This window comes from Halichoerus grypus, chromosome X (assembly GCF_964656455.1).
Source record: "Halichoerus grypus chromosome X, mHalGry1.hap1.1, whole genome shotgun sequence".
NCBI classification, from domain to species: Eukaryota; Metazoa; Chordata; class Mammalia; order Carnivora; family Phocidae; genus Halichoerus; species Halichoerus grypus.
In genome coordinates this window covers 44,030,567-44,048,757 of record NC_135727.1, presented here as the reverse complement: position 1 = coordinate 44,048,757, position 18,191 = coordinate 44,030,567, and the positions used below count along the sequence as shown (strand labels likewise).

The window sequence follows — 18,191 nt, the reverse complement described above, 5'->3', positions numbered from 1 at the left end:
AATGCGACATGGTCAAGGAAAATCATAACAGACTGCAGCACACACATATATTAAAGTGGACTTGCGCACGGTAAAGGTGTTTGAAGAACGGGCAGAATGGCACAGGTCGAAACGCTAGAGTAGGTGGCACTCTGGAGAGTTACAGGTCTCTTTGTGCCAAGTGAGGTGGCTCTGAAAAGAGCCTTTGGTTTGCGAGGTGGTCAGGTGGTCCGGGGGCAGCTCATTTGCATCTGTTGAACATGATGACGGACTTGGTGGCCTCAGACACGGCATGCTTGCCAATCTCCCCGGGCAGCAGCAGGCGCACGGCTGTCTGGATCTCCCTGGAGGTGATGGTGGAGCGCTTCGTGGTGCGGAGCAGGTGAGAGGCCTCGCTGGTGATGCGCTCGAAGATGTCCTTGACGAACGAATCCATGACGCTCACGGCCTCCTGCGAGAGGCTCAGGCCGTCGTGAATATGCCTCAGAACCCTGGGGAAGTAGGTGGCGAAACTGTCGGGGCAGCGGCGGCGGCCGCGGCGGCCACGGCGGCGGCCTCCGCGCCTCGGCTGCTTCTGCTTCGGGCTCTTCGGGTCCGCTGCCGTGGGCTCCTCGGTGCCGAGGCTTTCCTCAGAAGAGGTCTCACAGCCAGGTTCAGCCATGTGGGGCTCGCCTTCCCGACAGCTCAGAAGGAAGGGCACTGGCGGCAGCTTGAGCAGCGCAGGCCCATTTATAGTCGCTTCATTTCCTGACGTCACCAGCAAGTCCTATCTGATTGGACAACATGCAAAACCAAGAAGCGGGTCACTGAGCCAGGTCCTGTCAGATCTGACTGCTTGCCCTCGAGCTTGACCTCTCTTCAGTCAGAGTCGGAATCAGGCGTCCTCTAATTTTCTTGTGACGGCCTCCAGAAAAAAGTTCAAACATTCCGTGTAAAGAAGTAGTGTACCTCCAGATGTCGGGTCACGATCTCAGGGTTGTGAAATACAGAGCAACTTCAGGCTCTGTGCTGAGCTTGGACCCCGCTTGGGAATCTCTCCCTCTCCCCCTGCCCATCCCCCTACTCCCCTCCCTCTCTCTCTGATTCTCTTTAAAAAAAAAATTTCATACTGGAAATCTGGAGGAAACTACACCTTTACAAGGAATGTTTGAACATTTTTCTGGAGGCCGTCACAAGAAAATTAGAGGACGCCTGATTCCGACTCTGACTGAAGAGACGTCAAGCTCGAGGGCAAGCAGTCAGATCTGACAGGACCTGGCTCAGTGACCCGCTTCTTGGTTTTGCATGTTGTCCAATCAGATAGGACTTGCCGGTGACGTCAGGAAATGAAGCGACTATAAATGGGCCTGCGCTGCTCAAGCTGCCGCCAGTGCCCTTCCTTCTGAGCTGTCGGGAAGGCGAGCCCCACATGGCTGAACCTGGCTGTGAGACCTCTTCTGAGGAAAGCCTCGGCACCGAGGAGCCCACGGCAGCGGACCCGAAGAGCCCGAAGCAGAAGCAGCCGAAGCGCGGAGGCCGCCGCCGTGGCCGCCGCGGCCGTCGCCGCTGCCCCGACAGTTTCGCCACCTACTTCCCCAGGGTTCTGAGGAATGTTCACGACGGCCTGAGCCTCTCGCAGGAGGCCGTGAGCGTCATGGATTCGTTCGTCAAGGACATCTTCGAGCGCATCACCAGCGAGGCCTCTCACCTGCTCCGCACCACGAAGCGCTCCACCATCACCTCCAGGGAGATCCAGACAGCCGTGCGCCTGCTGCTGCCCGGGGAGATTGGCAAGCACGCCGTGTCTGAGGCCACCAAGGCCGTCATCAGGTTCAACAGACGCAAACGAGCTGCCCCCGGACCACCTGACCACCTCGCAAACCAAAGGCTCTTTTCAGAGCCACCTCACTTGGCACAAAGAGACCTGTAACTCTCCAGAGTGCCACCTACTCTAGCGTTTCGACCTGTGCCATTCTGCCCGTTCTTCAAACACCTTTACCGTGCGCAAGTCCACTTTAATATATGTGTGTGCTGCAGTCTGTTATGATTTTCCTTGACCATGTCGCATTTTATCACTTTCCTAAGTGGCCCATTCCTTCAGGTCAGCGTCTTCGGGACTCTACGTCACAGTTGGGGCCACAATAATTTTACTTGCCTTTTGTATTCTCCTTCTCCCACTTGTGTAGAGTAGTATCGTCTAGAGAATTTTCGAGTGTGTTGATATAGCAACAAGTGAAGCGCTGTAGCAGATACAAAACTCACACTTACCCCATTCACAATCCCTCAACGTATCCCCTCATCCTAATTCAGTGAAATACATGAAAGAAGGCCCAAACACCATGCAGAAAACTCAAACTATGCAGAATCATGCCCTACTCAAGCTCCCGACCTTGGGAAAGGCCTACTTTAGGTGACTAACGAAACACAATAAAATAAAAATAAATAAATAAATACATACATACATAAATACATAAATACATAAATACATAAATAAAATAAGAGAAAGCCATACTTTACTTCATTCAAATTTATCTGATTGTGTGCCTGGGGAGCCTATCATCTTTCCCTTTTGACACAAAAAGCTTCTTGCCCTGCAATTATGCCTGGATGACGGGGTCATCCAATGAGAGCAGCTGTGCTCCCAGCCTCCGCTAGCAGCAGCCAATAAGCAACTGGCAGCGCAGGATCCACGGCCATTGGCCCAAAGGGTGGTGGGGTGACTAGGGCTGAACCAATAACAGCCTTCCTGTGTCATGCAGCCTGGAGATTGAGGGGGAAGGTGGTGTGATTGTCCGTGTGCCTGTGGGTTTCTGTTGAAGCTCTTCCTTTCAACCAGGGTGGTTGAAGTGTAAACATGCAGATGTCACAGTGGGACCTGTCCCTATGGTTTTACATCAAAATAAGAGGAGGCTGTTTGGCAATTAAGAGAACTAAGGTGAATCCTTCCTCTACCTCAAGTGATTTGATGGATAGGAAGACTGAGGGTAATGGTAATGCACTTTAAGGCTCATTGTGTTTTTCTTCTTGGTGCATGGGTTTTTTTCCTTTCTTTGTTTCCTTTTCCTTTAGGTACATGCTGAATTTCAAAGTAGTTGGTGATTATCCAAGTGCTTTCCATTTAATTGACTTCTAGCTTCCTATATATCTGTGAAGGAAGAACACACTGGCGGGGGGAGGGGTGGGGGCTTCAATCCTTTGAAATCTGTTACAAGTTGCAGGAAAACCCACTATTTCTTCATGTGTGCTGTGTGTTCCATGTGAACTTTTAAAATAAATTCTAAATAACCTTTGATTTGAATGTAGAAACCTGTGAAAGGTGTCACTCTGAGCCAAACAGTGAGACAAAAGCTAGGTAAACTAGAGCAATCCAACCTTTTCTTGAGCCCATTAGACGAGAGATAAAGCCAAAGGGATATGAAATGGGATGGGGGTTTTGCTGCATAAATACCCAAGGAAAGCTACCATAAAATGAAGTGCCAGTAAATCCCTGTGGGGGGTCCTTAGAAATTGCCATTTACATGGGGAACTAAATTTTTGAAGCCAAAATTCTTTTCAGAGCCATATGCCTTTTCAGAGAAAGGACTGTGGACCATTTAGAAAAATAAAATTCTGTTTCATAAGTCACTTAATTTCTATCATGCTGAGTGCTGCTGGTTCAAAATGCCTTTTTGGACCACATGAATTACAGTGGTTTTTCAGTTATTCATGCACATTGGTCTCGTACATATCATATTATTTAAAAAGTCATTTTAGGAACGTGAATCCAGAAGAGCTTGGGAAGATGGCAGAATAGGAGGAGCCTGAGCTCACCCTGTCCCACATTTAAAACTAGATATCATCCTCAAATATTAAATAAACCAGAGAGCAACCCAAGGACTGGAAGAAGAAACCCCACAACTAAATATAGGGAGGAAGCTGCATCTGAAAGGTTAGGAAGGTCAGAAATGTAGATGGAGGCTGCCCACAGGAAGGAGGGAGCTGTGCATGGGGAGAGGGCAGAGAAATGGGCCCTCGCACCAGGGAGCTCACACAGGGGACGCTAATACCCATACTGTTTGGCTGTGGAAACCAGAAGGGCTGAATACCGTGAGTTTGTATAACCAATGGGACTTGGAGCCTGGAGCTTTGAAAGTCAGCTGACTCGGCACTGGGCAAGCCAGGAGGGCGAGTGACAGCTGGATCACGACCCTTAGGATTTCACTCACATGTGGAATTTAAGAAACCAAAGAAATGAGCAAAGTGAGGGGAGGGGAGAGACAGAGGGAAGGGGAGAGGACTCATGAAACAGACTCTTAATTATAGAAAACAAACTGATGGTTTCCAGGGGAAAGGAGGGCTGGGGGGCATGGGATAAACAGGTGATGGGGTTTAAGGAGGGTCCTTGTCCTGATGAACACCAGGTGATATATGCAATTGTTGAATCACTATATTGTACACCTGAAACTAATATAACACTGTATGTTAACCAGCTGGAATTAAAACAAAAACTTAAAGAAAAAAAAAAGAATGGGAATCCATTAGGATATGTGTGATGTGTGTCGGGGAGGGAGGGCACACGTGGGCTCTTTTGCGTCTGTAATTTCCGATCCAGTGGGAGCACTAGGAAAACAAGGTTAAAATGCACCCAAATTGGGCTGTGGTTGGAAGACTGGGAATGCAAGTGTGAGTGGCACGCACGAAATCTGGGAAAGAGAAAGAAAATGGGGTTCGATGTTGAAGTCCAGAGTGGAAAGTGAATACATCTGACTATTCGCTTCAGTGGGTGAGTCAGGAAAAATGTACCTGGTGAGCAATCATGGTCTAATGCTGTGGTTACTAAGAAGATGATATAAGGGAAGGGCTCCTGCTTCGCTAACACATCATAAGCATCGACACGGGAAAATAGTATTAATAGGACAAGCATACCCAAGTCAGTCTCTCCTCTTTTTTTTTCAGATTTATTTATTTATTTGAGAGAGAGAGAGAGAGGGAGCGCACAAAGAGGAGGAGCAGCAGAGGGAGAGGGAGAAGCAGGCCCCCTACTGAGCAGGGAACCCGATGCCGGGCTCAATCCCAGGACCCTGGGCTCATGACCTGAGCTGAAGGCAGACACCCAACCGACTGAGCCACCCAGGTGCCCCCCAAGTCAATTTCTTCTAAGCACTACTCATATTAATTCAATTCATTGGGATTCACTGGAATTCATTGCAATTCATTGGAAAACACAAGCAAGGACCCAAACCCAGTACAGAAATACCTAAGTCCAGGAGTTCAAGAAAGAAAACCTATTCAGGCTCCCTAGAAACTGAAGTTACTTTTCTGACACATCCAGACTTATCTGACTCTGTTCCTTTCAGGCTACCAACTTTTGTTTTTGAGAAACTTCAAATTTCATGACGTGCAACACCTCATCATGGGGATGGTGGGAGACTCTGTTCAGAGCAGCTCAAGCCCCACACTCTCCTGAGTCAGCCAATGAGGGGACCTCCGTCCTCTGAGACACAGCTCTTGGCCCCACGTGTGAGAAGCTGTCCCAAGGTGAGCCACAGGAGACCTCCTTGGTTGTGCCACCTTGGAGATCGGTGGTGGTGGGGATGGGGGAAAGAGCTGTTAGTCTTTACCGGCTATTTCTCCTTTGCTTGATGGCTTAGTCATAGGTGTTTTAATCGTGGTGATTGAAGGATGTTTATATTAGCTTTGTGGGGCTGCTAAATCAAATACCAGGGACTGGTCAACTTAAATGACATGTCCATTTATTGCCTCACAGTCCTGGATGCTAGAGGTCCAAACTCATTGTCTGATGGGTGGGTGAGTCTCTGGGCTATGAGGCAAGCATCTTTCATAAGTCGTTCTCTTTGCCCTAAAATAGCCACGTTCTCACAATATCTACTCACGTGGTCTTCCCTCTGTGAGTGTCTGTGACTCCAAATCTCTCCTTTTCCTAAGGACAACAGTCCTACTGGGTGAGGCCTACCTTAATGATTTCACCTGAACACGACCACCAGGGTAATGCCAGGGTAGTAGTCTACCATCAAATGAGGTCACATTTAGAAGAATGAGGGATCAGGAATACAACATATCAATTATGGGAGCACAAAGTTCAACCCGTAAGAGTCAGCCCTCTCGCCCCCCAAATTCATGTCCTTATGTCCACAATGCATTCATCCTGTGTGAATGTCACCAAAAGCCTTCGCCCATTCCAGCATCAATGCAGAGGCAAAATTTCATCTAAATATCCTGTACACCAGATAAGGGTGCATTTCCAGCTATGATTAATGCTGAGGCGTAATTCCTGCCCAGCTGAGAATGTGTGACAGAAGACAAGAAGTTATCTGCTCCCAAAATACAGTGGACGGACAGGCACAGGACAGTCATTACTATTCCAAAATCAAGGTATCGGAAAGGGAAACAAGGGTTCGTGGGTCCAGAGCAAGTTTGGGTCCGAGTAGGAAACATTATATTAGAGCATAAGCATGGAAAAGAATCCTCTCTGGCTCTAGGCTCTGAGCTCTGCTCCCACAAGGGGTGGCAGCCCCACGCTCTCTGCCATGGGAAGTGGCGGCCTCCCACCTGTCCAGGGCTGCTGCAGTACCTTCTTCTGAAGGCCAGGTGTTCCTAACCTTTGGAACCCAGGAGGTAGCCTCGGTCTCAGGAATCAAGGAGAAGATGGCTCTACAGACCCTGGCATTGCGCCTCTGGGTCTGTAGTGGCAGTGGCAGCCCTGCCAGCCCCTGAACCTTCTGTGGGGTCCTTTGCCCCCTTTCCTGAAGAACAGCACACGTTCCCAGTGAGATATATCTGGGGGCCCTTTTCTCGCCTGCCGAATCCCAGCAGTCCCAACAGTCTTCCTTCGTGTTGTCCCATCTCTTTCCCTTTAGGTCTAGCGGGCCACCTTTCAGCCAGCACCAAATTCTCAGAATAAGACACCTGTTGGCTTTCCCTGCAATCCAAAGGGTTCAAGCTATCGCACAGTATCGCACAGTATCCACACATTTTACTTGCATAACTATGTCTCCATTCCTGGCTTCTGCTGAGATGGTCGATTGGACCCACGTGTCACATGCCTAAGCTCCCAACTGATGGTTTTCCAGGCACAGCCTTGGCCCTTTTTCCAAAGCAGCCTACCTGGTTAGGCTGAGAAGGTTGCAAATCAGCACGTGCTAGTTTCTTCTCATTTCACGCTACCTTCTTGAATTTACAGCTCTCCTCTGGCATTTACTATGAGCAGCAAGGGGAGACCAGGCCATGCCTTCAACACTGTGCTTACAAATCTCCTCAGCTTATCTGTCCCAGCTTCTCATGTGAACGTTCTAGTCTTCACCAAACACAAAACACTGGAACATGGTGTGGGCAAATGCTCTGTCACCCGATAACAAGGATGGCCATTTCTCAAGCTTCCAATAACATGCCTCTAATTTCCATCTGCTACCTCAGCAGCAGCACCCTTCGCACTCACACTTCTAGCAACATAATTTTCATGATGCTCTATGTATTCTCTAAGATGATAAAGTCTTTCCCTACAGCTCTCCTCTTTTCTGTATGAGCCCTCACCTGAAATACACTTAATGTCCATATTTCATCCAACAGTCCCTCAAAGCAATCTCAGCTTGTTCTATCACGTATCTCAAAACTCTACCATCCTTACCCGTTACCCAGTTTCTGCCCCCCCCCCGCCCCATTACCCAGTCTCAGAGCCACTCCCAACTTACTAAGTCTTCGCTACAACTTCATCCCACTTCCGGAATCAAAATCTGCATGAGTGTGCTAAGTCTATCATTACAAAGTACCACAGACTGGGGAGCTTAACAGAGATGTATTGTCTCACAGTTCTGGAGGTTGGAAGTCCAAATCAAGGGTTGTGGGCCAGGTTGCTTCCTTCTGAGATGTGTGAGGGAAGAATCAGTTCCTGGTCTCTCTCTCTCGGGCTCTTACATTACTGACTTCTCCCATTGTTTTTTGTTGTTGTTGTTGTTGTTTTCCCCACATTTTCTTCTCTATGCGCATGTCTCTGTGTGGACATTCCCCCCTTTTATACAGGCAAAAGTCATTTTGGATTAGTATCCGTGCTAAAGAGGGTATTTTACCTTGATTGCGTCATTAATGATTCTATCTCCGAATATGATCCCATTTGTGGTCCTGGGGGTTAAGGATGTCTTCCTATGATTTGGGTGCAAGCGGGGGTGCGGTGGGGGGATAGAACAACCCATGTGAGATATGAAACCTGAGCTGTACACGGGCACATGCACTGCCTCTTCCATCATATTGATTATTTGTTGTCCCGTTAGAGAAGTGAGGTGACCTCATTCACCACCCTTTTACTCAAGACGGTATTAGTGTTGCTTAATTTTATTGTAGTTTTTATTTTTCTAGCTTCCTATCTCTGTAAAAGTGAATATACTCTGATTTCAATTTTTAGAAATTGATTACGGTACTTTTAGCAATCAATATTTGGTCAGTATTTTAAGAATGGCATTTGTACTTTTGAAATACTTTGTAAATGCCCCTGGGAAAGATGACATGCCCTGCCAAACCAATGTGGATAATCTACAAAAATCAAAGAAACTTTCCTTAGCCCATCAGAAGTGCCCCAGGAACCTCCTGGAGTGTCAGATCACAAAACTCATTTAGCTGTGGCAGAACAATATGACTTCCAGGAAAATAGGGTGGGCAGTTCCAGAAAAATGAGGATACCAGAGAAGGCTTCTGTGTGTAGCAAAGACGTGAAGGGGTGCAATGCCTCTTCCATCACTAGGTGCCAAGTCTGGGTTTTTTGTTGTTGTTTTGTTGTTTGTTTGGTCCAATGTAGGAGAACTCGGATGAGCCATTATACCTCCGGAGTTCTCCTTAGGATCATTAGAGTAAGAATTTAGCATCAGTGGCCACCCTTGTAAGGTTTATTGCTTATTGTCCTTCTGGAATTTTTGAAAAATCTAATGAAAGGATTTGGAAAAATACGGAATTTATTCTGTAAGGCCAGTGGGAAAAATTATCAGGAAATCAACGACCAGGAAATTGTCCTTGGTAGTGCCTCAAGATGGGGAAAAATATTTGGGGAGCCAAAGGCTCTTCGCCACCATGCCCGTTTTCAAAGGTACAACGGTGAGCCTCTTTGCATAAACAGCCTTCCACTGAGGCACTTCCTTTCTATCATGCTCACTGCTGCTGTTTCAAAGTCCCCGTGTTTGTCCATATGGCACACAAAGGTTTTGCGTCTTGCTCTTACGTACTGGTCCCATATGTATCGTTTTATGTGAGAAGTCATATTAAGAAATGGAATCCGTTAGGTCATTTTTGCACTCCTTTGGGTGCTTTGCTCCGTAAGTTCAGAAATCAAATAGCAGCATGAGTAAAACAACATCGAATGCACCATATAGACTGTGAAGACTGGGAGTGTGAAGGTGAGTGACAGATACAAACTCCAAGATGCAGTGAGGAAAAATGGATGTTGAGGCCTAGACAAAAGGGAAGTGAGTGCCTCTGATCACTTCTGAAGGCAACTGAGGACAAAGGGCATCTGCTGAGCATTCATTCTCTAATAGTGTGCTTAATGGTAAAGACTGATTGAGAGAAGTGGATTTGTTGCTTAAGTAACAAATTATAAGCCACCACCCTGGGAAAATAGTACTAATAAGTCGAACATGCCCTAATGAAACTTTTTTATTAAGGATTTTATTTATTTATTTGATGGAGAGCGAGAGTGCGAGAGTGAGGACAAGTAGGCAGAGCGGCAGGCAGAGGGAGAGGAGAAGCAGGCTCCCCACTGAGCAGAGAGCCTGATGAGGGGCTCAATCCCAGGACCCTGGGATCATGACTTGAGCCAAAGGCAGCCGCTTAAACAACGCAGCCCCCGCGTGCCCACCCCCAATCAAACTTATTCAACATTACTTTTGCTATGGAATTCTTGGAAAAACAGAAGAGAAAACCCAAAGTCAGTACAGACATCGCTAAATCAAGAAGTTCAGGAAATAATTCCTATTTCAGGCTCCCTAGGAACTGTAGCTAACACTTTAAGTAGCCCAGATTTATCTGACTCTATACTTCCCAAGCCTGTAATCTTTTCTTGTGGAAATCACAAATCTTCAGGACTTGCAGATCGGCTTCATGAGGATGATGGAGGCTTCTAGTCAAGGCAACTCAAGCCTCAGTCAGCTGGGAGTTAGCCAATCAGGGATGTGGAGCCGCTGACTCACGGCATTGGGCCCAGTGTGAGGTCAGGTGTCTCAGGCTGAACCAGTAAGAGTCTTACTGGGTACTCAGCCTCTGCGATTGAGGGGGAATCTGGTATGATACTTGACCTGCCGTTTGTTTCTTTGTTTGACTAGCTGCATGCTTTTAACCGTGAGGAGAAGGATCTGAATCCGGGCCTGTGCGTGGACGTATCTCTCACCACTTCCATCAGGTCCGAGGAGAACTGTTCAAATTAATAGTGGTAAAAAGATTTCCCTTGATGTCGACCATGTATTTTAACTCAGGCTATTTGAATGTACAGTTGTTTTTTTTTTTTTTTTTTTTTTTTTTGATGTTGTTGTTGTTTTTTACCGCTTGCTACATGGGCCTGAGCAAGTAAGACCCATCGCAGTACATACTCGGCTTTGCATGAAGTGGTGCTTGAATGACTACAAACTTTGAGAAAACTGGACTGTTTCCTACTGGGAAAAGGAGGTGCCAAGGAAAATTCTATTCCCGGTCCTTAGTTCTGAGTGAGGGGAAAAAAAAATTTTCCCTGAGAATGTGCATTCACACGAGTGTCCTGGTGTAGCTCTGGGGTTCAGGTTAGCATTACCAGCATGATGCCAACAGTTCCCGGTCACAAACGCAGACACATGGCAAATGCACTTCTAATCCTTCCCGGAGGAGTAACCTTAATTGAGGTTGTTACAGGATTCTTGCAGATAAAGTCCTCCTATACACGCACACAATCCCAAAACAAGCCACCCTTCTCAAAATCAAACAAGAAACCAAACTGGAAAGTTCCAAAGTATTATTACCAAATGCCAACTTTAAAAAACGGCTAAAACGTTTATATAAATAACTACAAGAGGGACGCCTGGGTGGCTCCGTCGGTTAAGCATCTGCCTTCAGCTCCGGTCATGATCCCAGGGTCCTGGGATCGAGTCCCACATCGGGCTCCCTGCTCAGCGGGGAGCCTGCTTCTCCCTCTGCCTGCCGCTCCCCCTGCTTGTGCGCGCTCTCTCTCTCTGACACATAAATAAGTAAAATCTTTAAAAAATAATTACAAGACATGTAAAATATGAGTAGGAAGCGACTAGTTATCAAAAATGTCTTAAATGGTTTTCTAGTCTTGAAAATAGGAACCGCTAGATTAAAAGATCCACACAAGTTTACACAACAAAGGAGACACACCAGATAGAGAGAATGGGTGAACTAGAAGATAGGTGAAAGAAATAAGACAGAACGCCTCATAGAAGGATAAAGACAAAAATAGGATGAGAGTGAGGCAAAGAGACTTAGGGAATGGGGTAAGTAGTTATTAAGTGCATCTCATAGGCATTCCAGAAGCAGAAACTTGGATGAATTTTGGAAGAATAACATTCAAAGACAAATGTCTGGTAATTTCCCCAAATTTAAGGAAGCCATGACATCCCGGATTCAGGGAGCACATGTGGATACATTGGAGTAAAGCTAGGATATAAGCATAGAGAGCAAGATAGCAGACAACAGGGCACGGTGCCTAAAAATGGAATACCGAATAATGTGATAACATACCTCTTTTCACCAAGAAATGGAAGCCAAAAGCTAGTGCTGAGAGAAAACGACTGTCAAACTACGGTTGCCTGGGTAGCCAGAGTATCATTTGATAATGAGGCGATGATAGACATGAAGATGTTCCAACCAGAACTCTCCTCACAGACAGACTCTGCTTCAGCTGCTGAGAGTGCAGTCAGCTGGCAGTCCTCAGCCATTGGCCCTTTTAGGCACTACCTCAGCTGCAGAGAGCCGCCTTGTCCGAGCTCTGGGACTTCCCCTGATGGCCACATCCAATGTCTGATCAACAAGAGTTGATTAGTATAGGTCCCTCTGGTGGTTTCTTAGACAATTTGGGTAAATTGGCGTGTGTGTGTGTGTGTGTGTGTGTGTGTGTGTGTGTGGTTTTTTTTTTTTTTTTTTTCACCCAACAACACTTATATTTGGTCAGCAATTCTAGTGTGCGGGTATGGTTTTTACAACCTAACTAGTGTTAAGAAAACAATTTTAAACTTGGCAAATGCTGCTAAAAACATTAAAAACCTTTTTGGTGTTTTTATCTGTATGACTACTTCTTTGTGTGCTGTGTTTGGAGACTATGGTTTTTGCCATTTCTCCTGAGGGTCTTGGTCAGAACTCGGGGCAGGTGCTCGTCAATTATGTCTCTTGATTTGCACCAGCACTCTGCTGGCCATGCGAGAGTTCCTGCCCAAGGTATGGTGGCTTAGCACAGGACAACAGTCCATTCTGAGTAGTAGGAGAAATGGCCCCCAAATTGGCCAGTCATTCCTCTGGAACTAGGGGCCTGGGATATGGAGGTCAGACTCTCTCAGTAAGCTGAAGTTGAAAAGCCTACAATCTTTGGTGCTTCTGGTGAAGTGTTCCCAGAGCTCCCCTGCTGGGGCATCAGTGAACAAATGTTGTTGGTTGACCTTTCTTCTCACTGGCGTGTTTGTGTAGGACTTCTGAGAGAGGCAACAGGAAGCTTAATACCAACTCTGATTAGTTGATACGGTGCCTGGAAAGCCAGAAGAGGGGAAAGGATCTTCAGAGGGACCCATCTGTGGTAGCTGCAGGTTCCAGGCTGTCAGGAGGAAGAGGACTTTGGGGTACACTGGGAATGGGCCCTCTGGGACTGGTCCTTCTCCCTCTCCTCTCCTGTAGTGGCACCTGTTGGGTTAGGCTGAGCAGCTGACAATGATAGTAGTTGCTTGGAAAGGTAAGCAAACTGGTCCTGACAAACTGGCCTGTGTGCCCAGGCCTGTTCTGATTTATTTGTTAGTCGTGGTTTTGCCATCTGTGAAGATCAGCATCTGGTTGCTTGGCAAGAAAAAAGAAAAGGTATGCAAGTGACTGTGACAGAATGGAGGCTCGCTGGGGATTCCTGGCGGCTTGACTTTCTCTCCATTCTACTCTGGACACTACTGGGCACTACTCTGGTCTTGCCCCACCAGGGCAGGCCAGGCATGCACATGAGAGCTCTGCTTGTGAATTTCTGGGATCTCCTGTTATCTCTTGTGGACATACCTGAAGATTCAGAGGGCATTTCACCAGGCATTTCAGCAGTTCCACAGACAACCACGCCAATCTCATATCCTCACCTCTTGCTTTGTGCAGAAAACATGGGGAAATAAGATTCAGCTCTGGTTTATCCCATTCTGCTGGCCCTTCCTTACAGCGTTTACAAACTAGCACCACGAGGAGCTATTATGAGATGTGTAATTACTTATGACCAGTTGAAATCCCCCCCTACCTCTTAATTGTAACTCCTTAATATACCGTCTTTGGGTAGATAAATGAAAAGGGACTGGTCCAATTTATGCCACCCTTTCTTGTGTGCTGCTCCCTACCTGCCAAAAAAGGGTCCCTCCCCCCCCCCCACACACACACAAAGTAATTGAATAGAAAGGGAAGGTGCTCACATATTGCTACCTCCTGTTACACATTCATTAACTGTTTAAGCCCAGGCATCATTTTCTTCCTCTCTCCCAATGTACTCATGTGTTTCCATCACCACCACCTTACCTTTGCTGTCATTTTAAGAGATGGACACATTGACTCTGGGTCTCCAGAGCATCCTGGTTTCTAGCATGTCCTGATCCAATGGCACTTACTGCTTATCAGAAATAAGGTAATGATGTGCAATATAAAGTATTCCAATAAAAACAAGACTCTCCTAAGATCTGTTACTGTGTTGATGTTGAAAATCAGCAGACAAAATGCACAATGAAATGGAATGTTTGAAAGATTATCTGACCGAGGTCCCAAGAAGTTTAGAGGGCACCGGATTTCCCTCTCTAATTGTCCGATGTGATGTGAAGCTCGAGGGTATGCAATCACAGGGGACACGGCCTGGCATAGAGCCCCACTTCCCTGCATTGCATTTTGTCCAATCAGATATGGAGGTTGCCCGTGACGTCAGGAAATGCAGTGAATATAAATGGGCCAGCGCCCCTCTGCAGCCGCCATTGTCCTTCCTTCCGAGCTGTCGGGAAGGCGAGCCCCACATGGCTGAGCCTGGCTGTGAGACTTCTTCTGGCGAATGCGTGGGCACGGAGGAGCCCACAGAAGTGGACCCGAAGAGCCCGAAGCACGAGCAGCCAAGGCGCCAATGCCGCCGCCGCCGCCGCCACCGCCGCTGCCCCAACAGTTTCACTATCTACTTCCCCAGGGTTCTGAAGCAGGTTCACGAAGGCCTGAGCCTCTCGCAGAAGACCGTGAGCATCTTGGATTCGTTCGTTAAGGACATCTTCGAGCGCATCGCCGACGAAGCCTCTCGCCTGGCCCGCTCCACCAAGTGCTCCACCATCACCTCCAGGGAGATCCAGACAGCCGTGCGCCTGCTGTTCCCGGGGGAGATTGGCAAGCACGCCGTGTCCGAGGGCAACCAAGCCATCATCAGGTACACCCTCCGCCAATGAGCTGCCTCCGGACCACCTGACCACGTAGCAAACCAAAGGCTCTTTTCAGAGCCACCTCACTTGGCGGGAAAAGACCTGTAGCTTTAAAAAGTGGGACAAACTCTAGAGTTTTTGTTCTTGTTGTGGCATTCTGCGGATATTTAAAGTAGTTTCACTTTGAACCAAACAGGATCGGCACTGCTTTAATGTATATTTGAGTGCAGTTTATTCCTTGGACAACTGTGGACTCTCCTTAACCATGCTGCTTTTCTTGGCTTTCCCAAGCAGTCATTTCTGCTAGATATTTCTGTAGGTCAGCCTCAGTGGGGGTTATTTTTGTTATAATGATGTTTACCTTTTTCTCTCTCATTCTCTCATGAGCGTGTGGTGAATTTTTCAGAGGTTCGTTATGGGTGATATGGCAACAGATAACGTGCAGAAGCTGATATAAGAATCCATCTGACTTCTGTTAGGCGGGTTATTGAAGAGACTTTTAAGTATCTGAAGCAACGTCAATCTCCTTTATGCTTTTATAGAAAAAAATATTTTTCATATGCATTTGAAATTGATGTTAATGTCATAGAATGAGTTCCTATTACAATTTTTAAATGGATTCTGGAATACATTTATGAAAATTTCTGTCATAATATTGTGTACAGTAAATATTGGCAGATGTTATTGACAAAACAGCTTTGGTGGTTCCTCTTTATTTATTTACTTGTTTTTGTTTTGTTTGTTTCTTTAATCAGGTCTTTTATTTCAATAGCAGAGAAAGCAGTACTGTCATAGTTGTGATAATATCACCCTCACACTATACAATGTTTTTTAGTTTACGGCATATTTTTACAGGTACTATTTTATCTGGTGTTTACAACAATGCTATCATAACTAGTTTATTACAGAAGCAACTCAGATCCAGAGAGCACAGAGTCCCAAAACTCGTAAGTGCAAGATCGGTTCTTGAACGCAGGAGATCCACACGCTCCACCAAGGTCCATAAGAAAATGTGGAGAAAAGACATACAGTTGAAATAATTTTCCTGGTGCTTAAGAAAACTGTATTCGGTTACTTCTTACCACCTCTCATTTAAATTCGTCATCTTCTTTATCTTGTCCCCCCACCCCCACCATTCTTACTACCTAAAGATTGAAAATATGGCTCATTCATTCACTCAACAGAATTCTTGGTATCTACTCTATCTGGAATAGACACTGCAAATATGTCTATGAGTAAAAAAAACAAACGGCCATGCCTGACTTCAGGTTGCATTTGCTTAGAGTCTGCTAAGGTTCCTGTTTATTTCTAAGAGTGTAGAGTTTCCCAAGATAAAGCTTATGTTAATGTCATAAGCCACCTTCTGATTGGGGAAGGTCGGCCTAAACGACATATTTACTCATGTACATATTTACTCATGTGCAGTGCAATCAGATCAACTAAAACTATTTAGGTTCTCTTTTTTTTTAGCGTTTAAATCTTTTTAAAATTTAATTTCCAAATATTCGCAAATACTTTTTGACTGTAATGCTGATAAAAAGATTTCTTGTCACTTTCGGGCTCTAATAAGAATGATAGTAGCATTTCATCAGCAAAGGTGGTATTAAGATTTTGTTTGAGATCTATGTGCTCAGAATAACAATTTTGGTTTTCTGAGCCATTTCAGGTCACTTATTCGATAGGAAACATGCCCTTTCAGTAGCTTTAGCGGCCATTGCAAACACTCTTTTCTCTTGGTTTATTTAAGTAAATTATCGCTGTTCCAATATTAAAATTTCCTTAAATTTGTGGAAGGGAAGCCCTTCATTGGAGGCACTTCGAAGAAGTATGTAGCCCGGAGATACGTATTGTGTAGTTTGTTTGCTAATGTCGTTTAGGCCTACCTTCCCCAATCAGAAGTGATCTGAAAGCTCTAAGTTCATCTGAGCTCTTTCTTTACTCCCAATTTTATCAGCATTTACATCTATTTCTTAACCTCATTGAAATGCAAGCCCGACACTAATCACCCTACTTCATTCTCCAACTCATTCCTCTTTCTTCAAAAGGAGTTGTTGTCACAATCCCTGAGTGAGTGATTTTGCATTTTCTCACAAGACGGGCTCCAAGATGCCCTAAGATTAAGAATGTCAGTGTGCTGCCTGGAGCTTTCTGCTCTACCTACCTTTAGAAGGTGCTCAAACAGGTTCGCCCTGATTAACAGTATCTATTCTGAGGGTATGACCATCATGCGCCCCGCTGTTAGTGATCGTCTCCATCATCCAGTGAACTGCTTTTGAGGGCACTCAGTCAGCAGATCCAATTTTTGCTTTTACCTGGAATGTGAACTTCCTGAGAAGAGAGACCTTGTCTCATTTGCTGTCATATATCAGGACTGAGTACCATGTATGGCGCTCGGTAGGGACTCAGTATTTGCTGAATAAATATGGGAAGACGGAGGAGAGCAGATGGTCTAGAGTCCCAGAAGAGGCGGTGATGGCTTGGGAAAGAAAAGGCAAACCGCAGTGGGTTGAGGAGTGAGTGGTGGATGAGGAATGGAGATAGAAATAGGGTACTCTTTCAAAGAAGAGGGATACCGGTCAGTCAGTAGGAAGAGAGTGTTAATGGTATCACAGAAGAGGGGTTTTTTTTAGGATTGGGAGATAGGACAATGTCTAGAGGTAGTCAGTAACAGTGGCTGAATCTCAGTTAATGGTATTGCTGTTACATTACTATCATCATCACCATTCCTCTACCATAAGATTTTCCATAAAGTATCCCTTTCGTCAGAACCCCAGTGGACCAGTTCTCTATTCCTCCCCTCGGGCTGTGAGTTCTCCATCAAGATAGCATTCTACCGAGCTCTGTCATATATAGGCCGTGTGGCATTAGGCTGCTTGCTTCATTTCCTTTTCTCTTAATTGTAATGACCCACACCTATTTTAACAGGATAAAGAAAGCTAGCTTGGGCCGTCTCTCCAATCCCACTCCTGGCAGTCCTTTAAGAAGGCCCAGCTTCCATGGGGCCCTGTGTTTTGATTTTTACTGCAGAGAGGTGCTGGGCCCTGTCAATTCTCCATGAGTCCTGGGCAATTAAATGCTGCTTCTTAATCAAACTCTGACTGTAGATTTATTTGTTCCAGGCATTGGCAATACAAAGCACCACCAATGGGTAACATTTCACGAGGACTTACTAGGTGTCAGGTGTCAGGAGCTTTATATGCATGTATTTTTAATCTAAGAAACACATAATGCCTAATATATACTAGAAATATTTCTAAGCACTTCAAATGTGGTAACTCATTTAACCCTCCTAAGAGTCCCATGTTCCAGACGGGGAGACCAAGGCACAGAAAGATGAAGTAAGTTGCTCAATGTCAATGAGCTAGTAAGCAGAAGAGCTAGGACTGGAAACCAGACCACCTGGCGCTAGGTTTTGGGCCCTCACACCACTACAGTGTAAAGCTCCTGGCTTAAGCTTGACAACAGTCCAGTGAAGCTGGTACTGTTATTCAACTCCATTTTCCCCTGAGGCTCAGAGAAATTAGGTTACTTTCCTAAAGTCACACAGCTGATAAGCGGTAGACCAGGTTTGAATGAGGTTTGTCTGACTCGGAAGCTTATAACCATTTGGATGGCATGTAAATTCCTTCCTCTAACAATTTCATCCTTTTGGCT

The 18,191-nt window shown here is 45.9% G+C and overlaps 2 protein-coding genes across 2 annotated transcripts; one reads left to right on the top strand and one right to left on the bottom strand.

Annotated features, from left to right (window-relative positions):
* Positions 1–220: 220 nt before the first annotated feature.
* LOC144380372 (histone H2B type W-T-like) lies at positions 221–640 on the bottom strand. Its single transcript, XM_078064008.1, has one exon. The coding sequence runs from the start codon at positions 638–640 to the stop codon at positions 221–223; it is 420 nt and encodes a 139-aa protein (XP_077920134.1).
* Positions 641–1,284: 644 nt separating this feature from the next.
* Positions 1,285–1,888, top strand: LOC144380371 (histone H2B 1/2-like). Its single transcript, XM_078064007.1, has one exon. The coding sequence runs from the start codon at positions 1,388–1,390 to the stop codon at positions 1,886–1,888; it is 501 nt and encodes a 166-aa protein (XP_077920133.1). The 5' UTR covers positions 1,285–1,387.
* Positions 1,889–18,191: the final 16,303 nt, after the last annotated feature.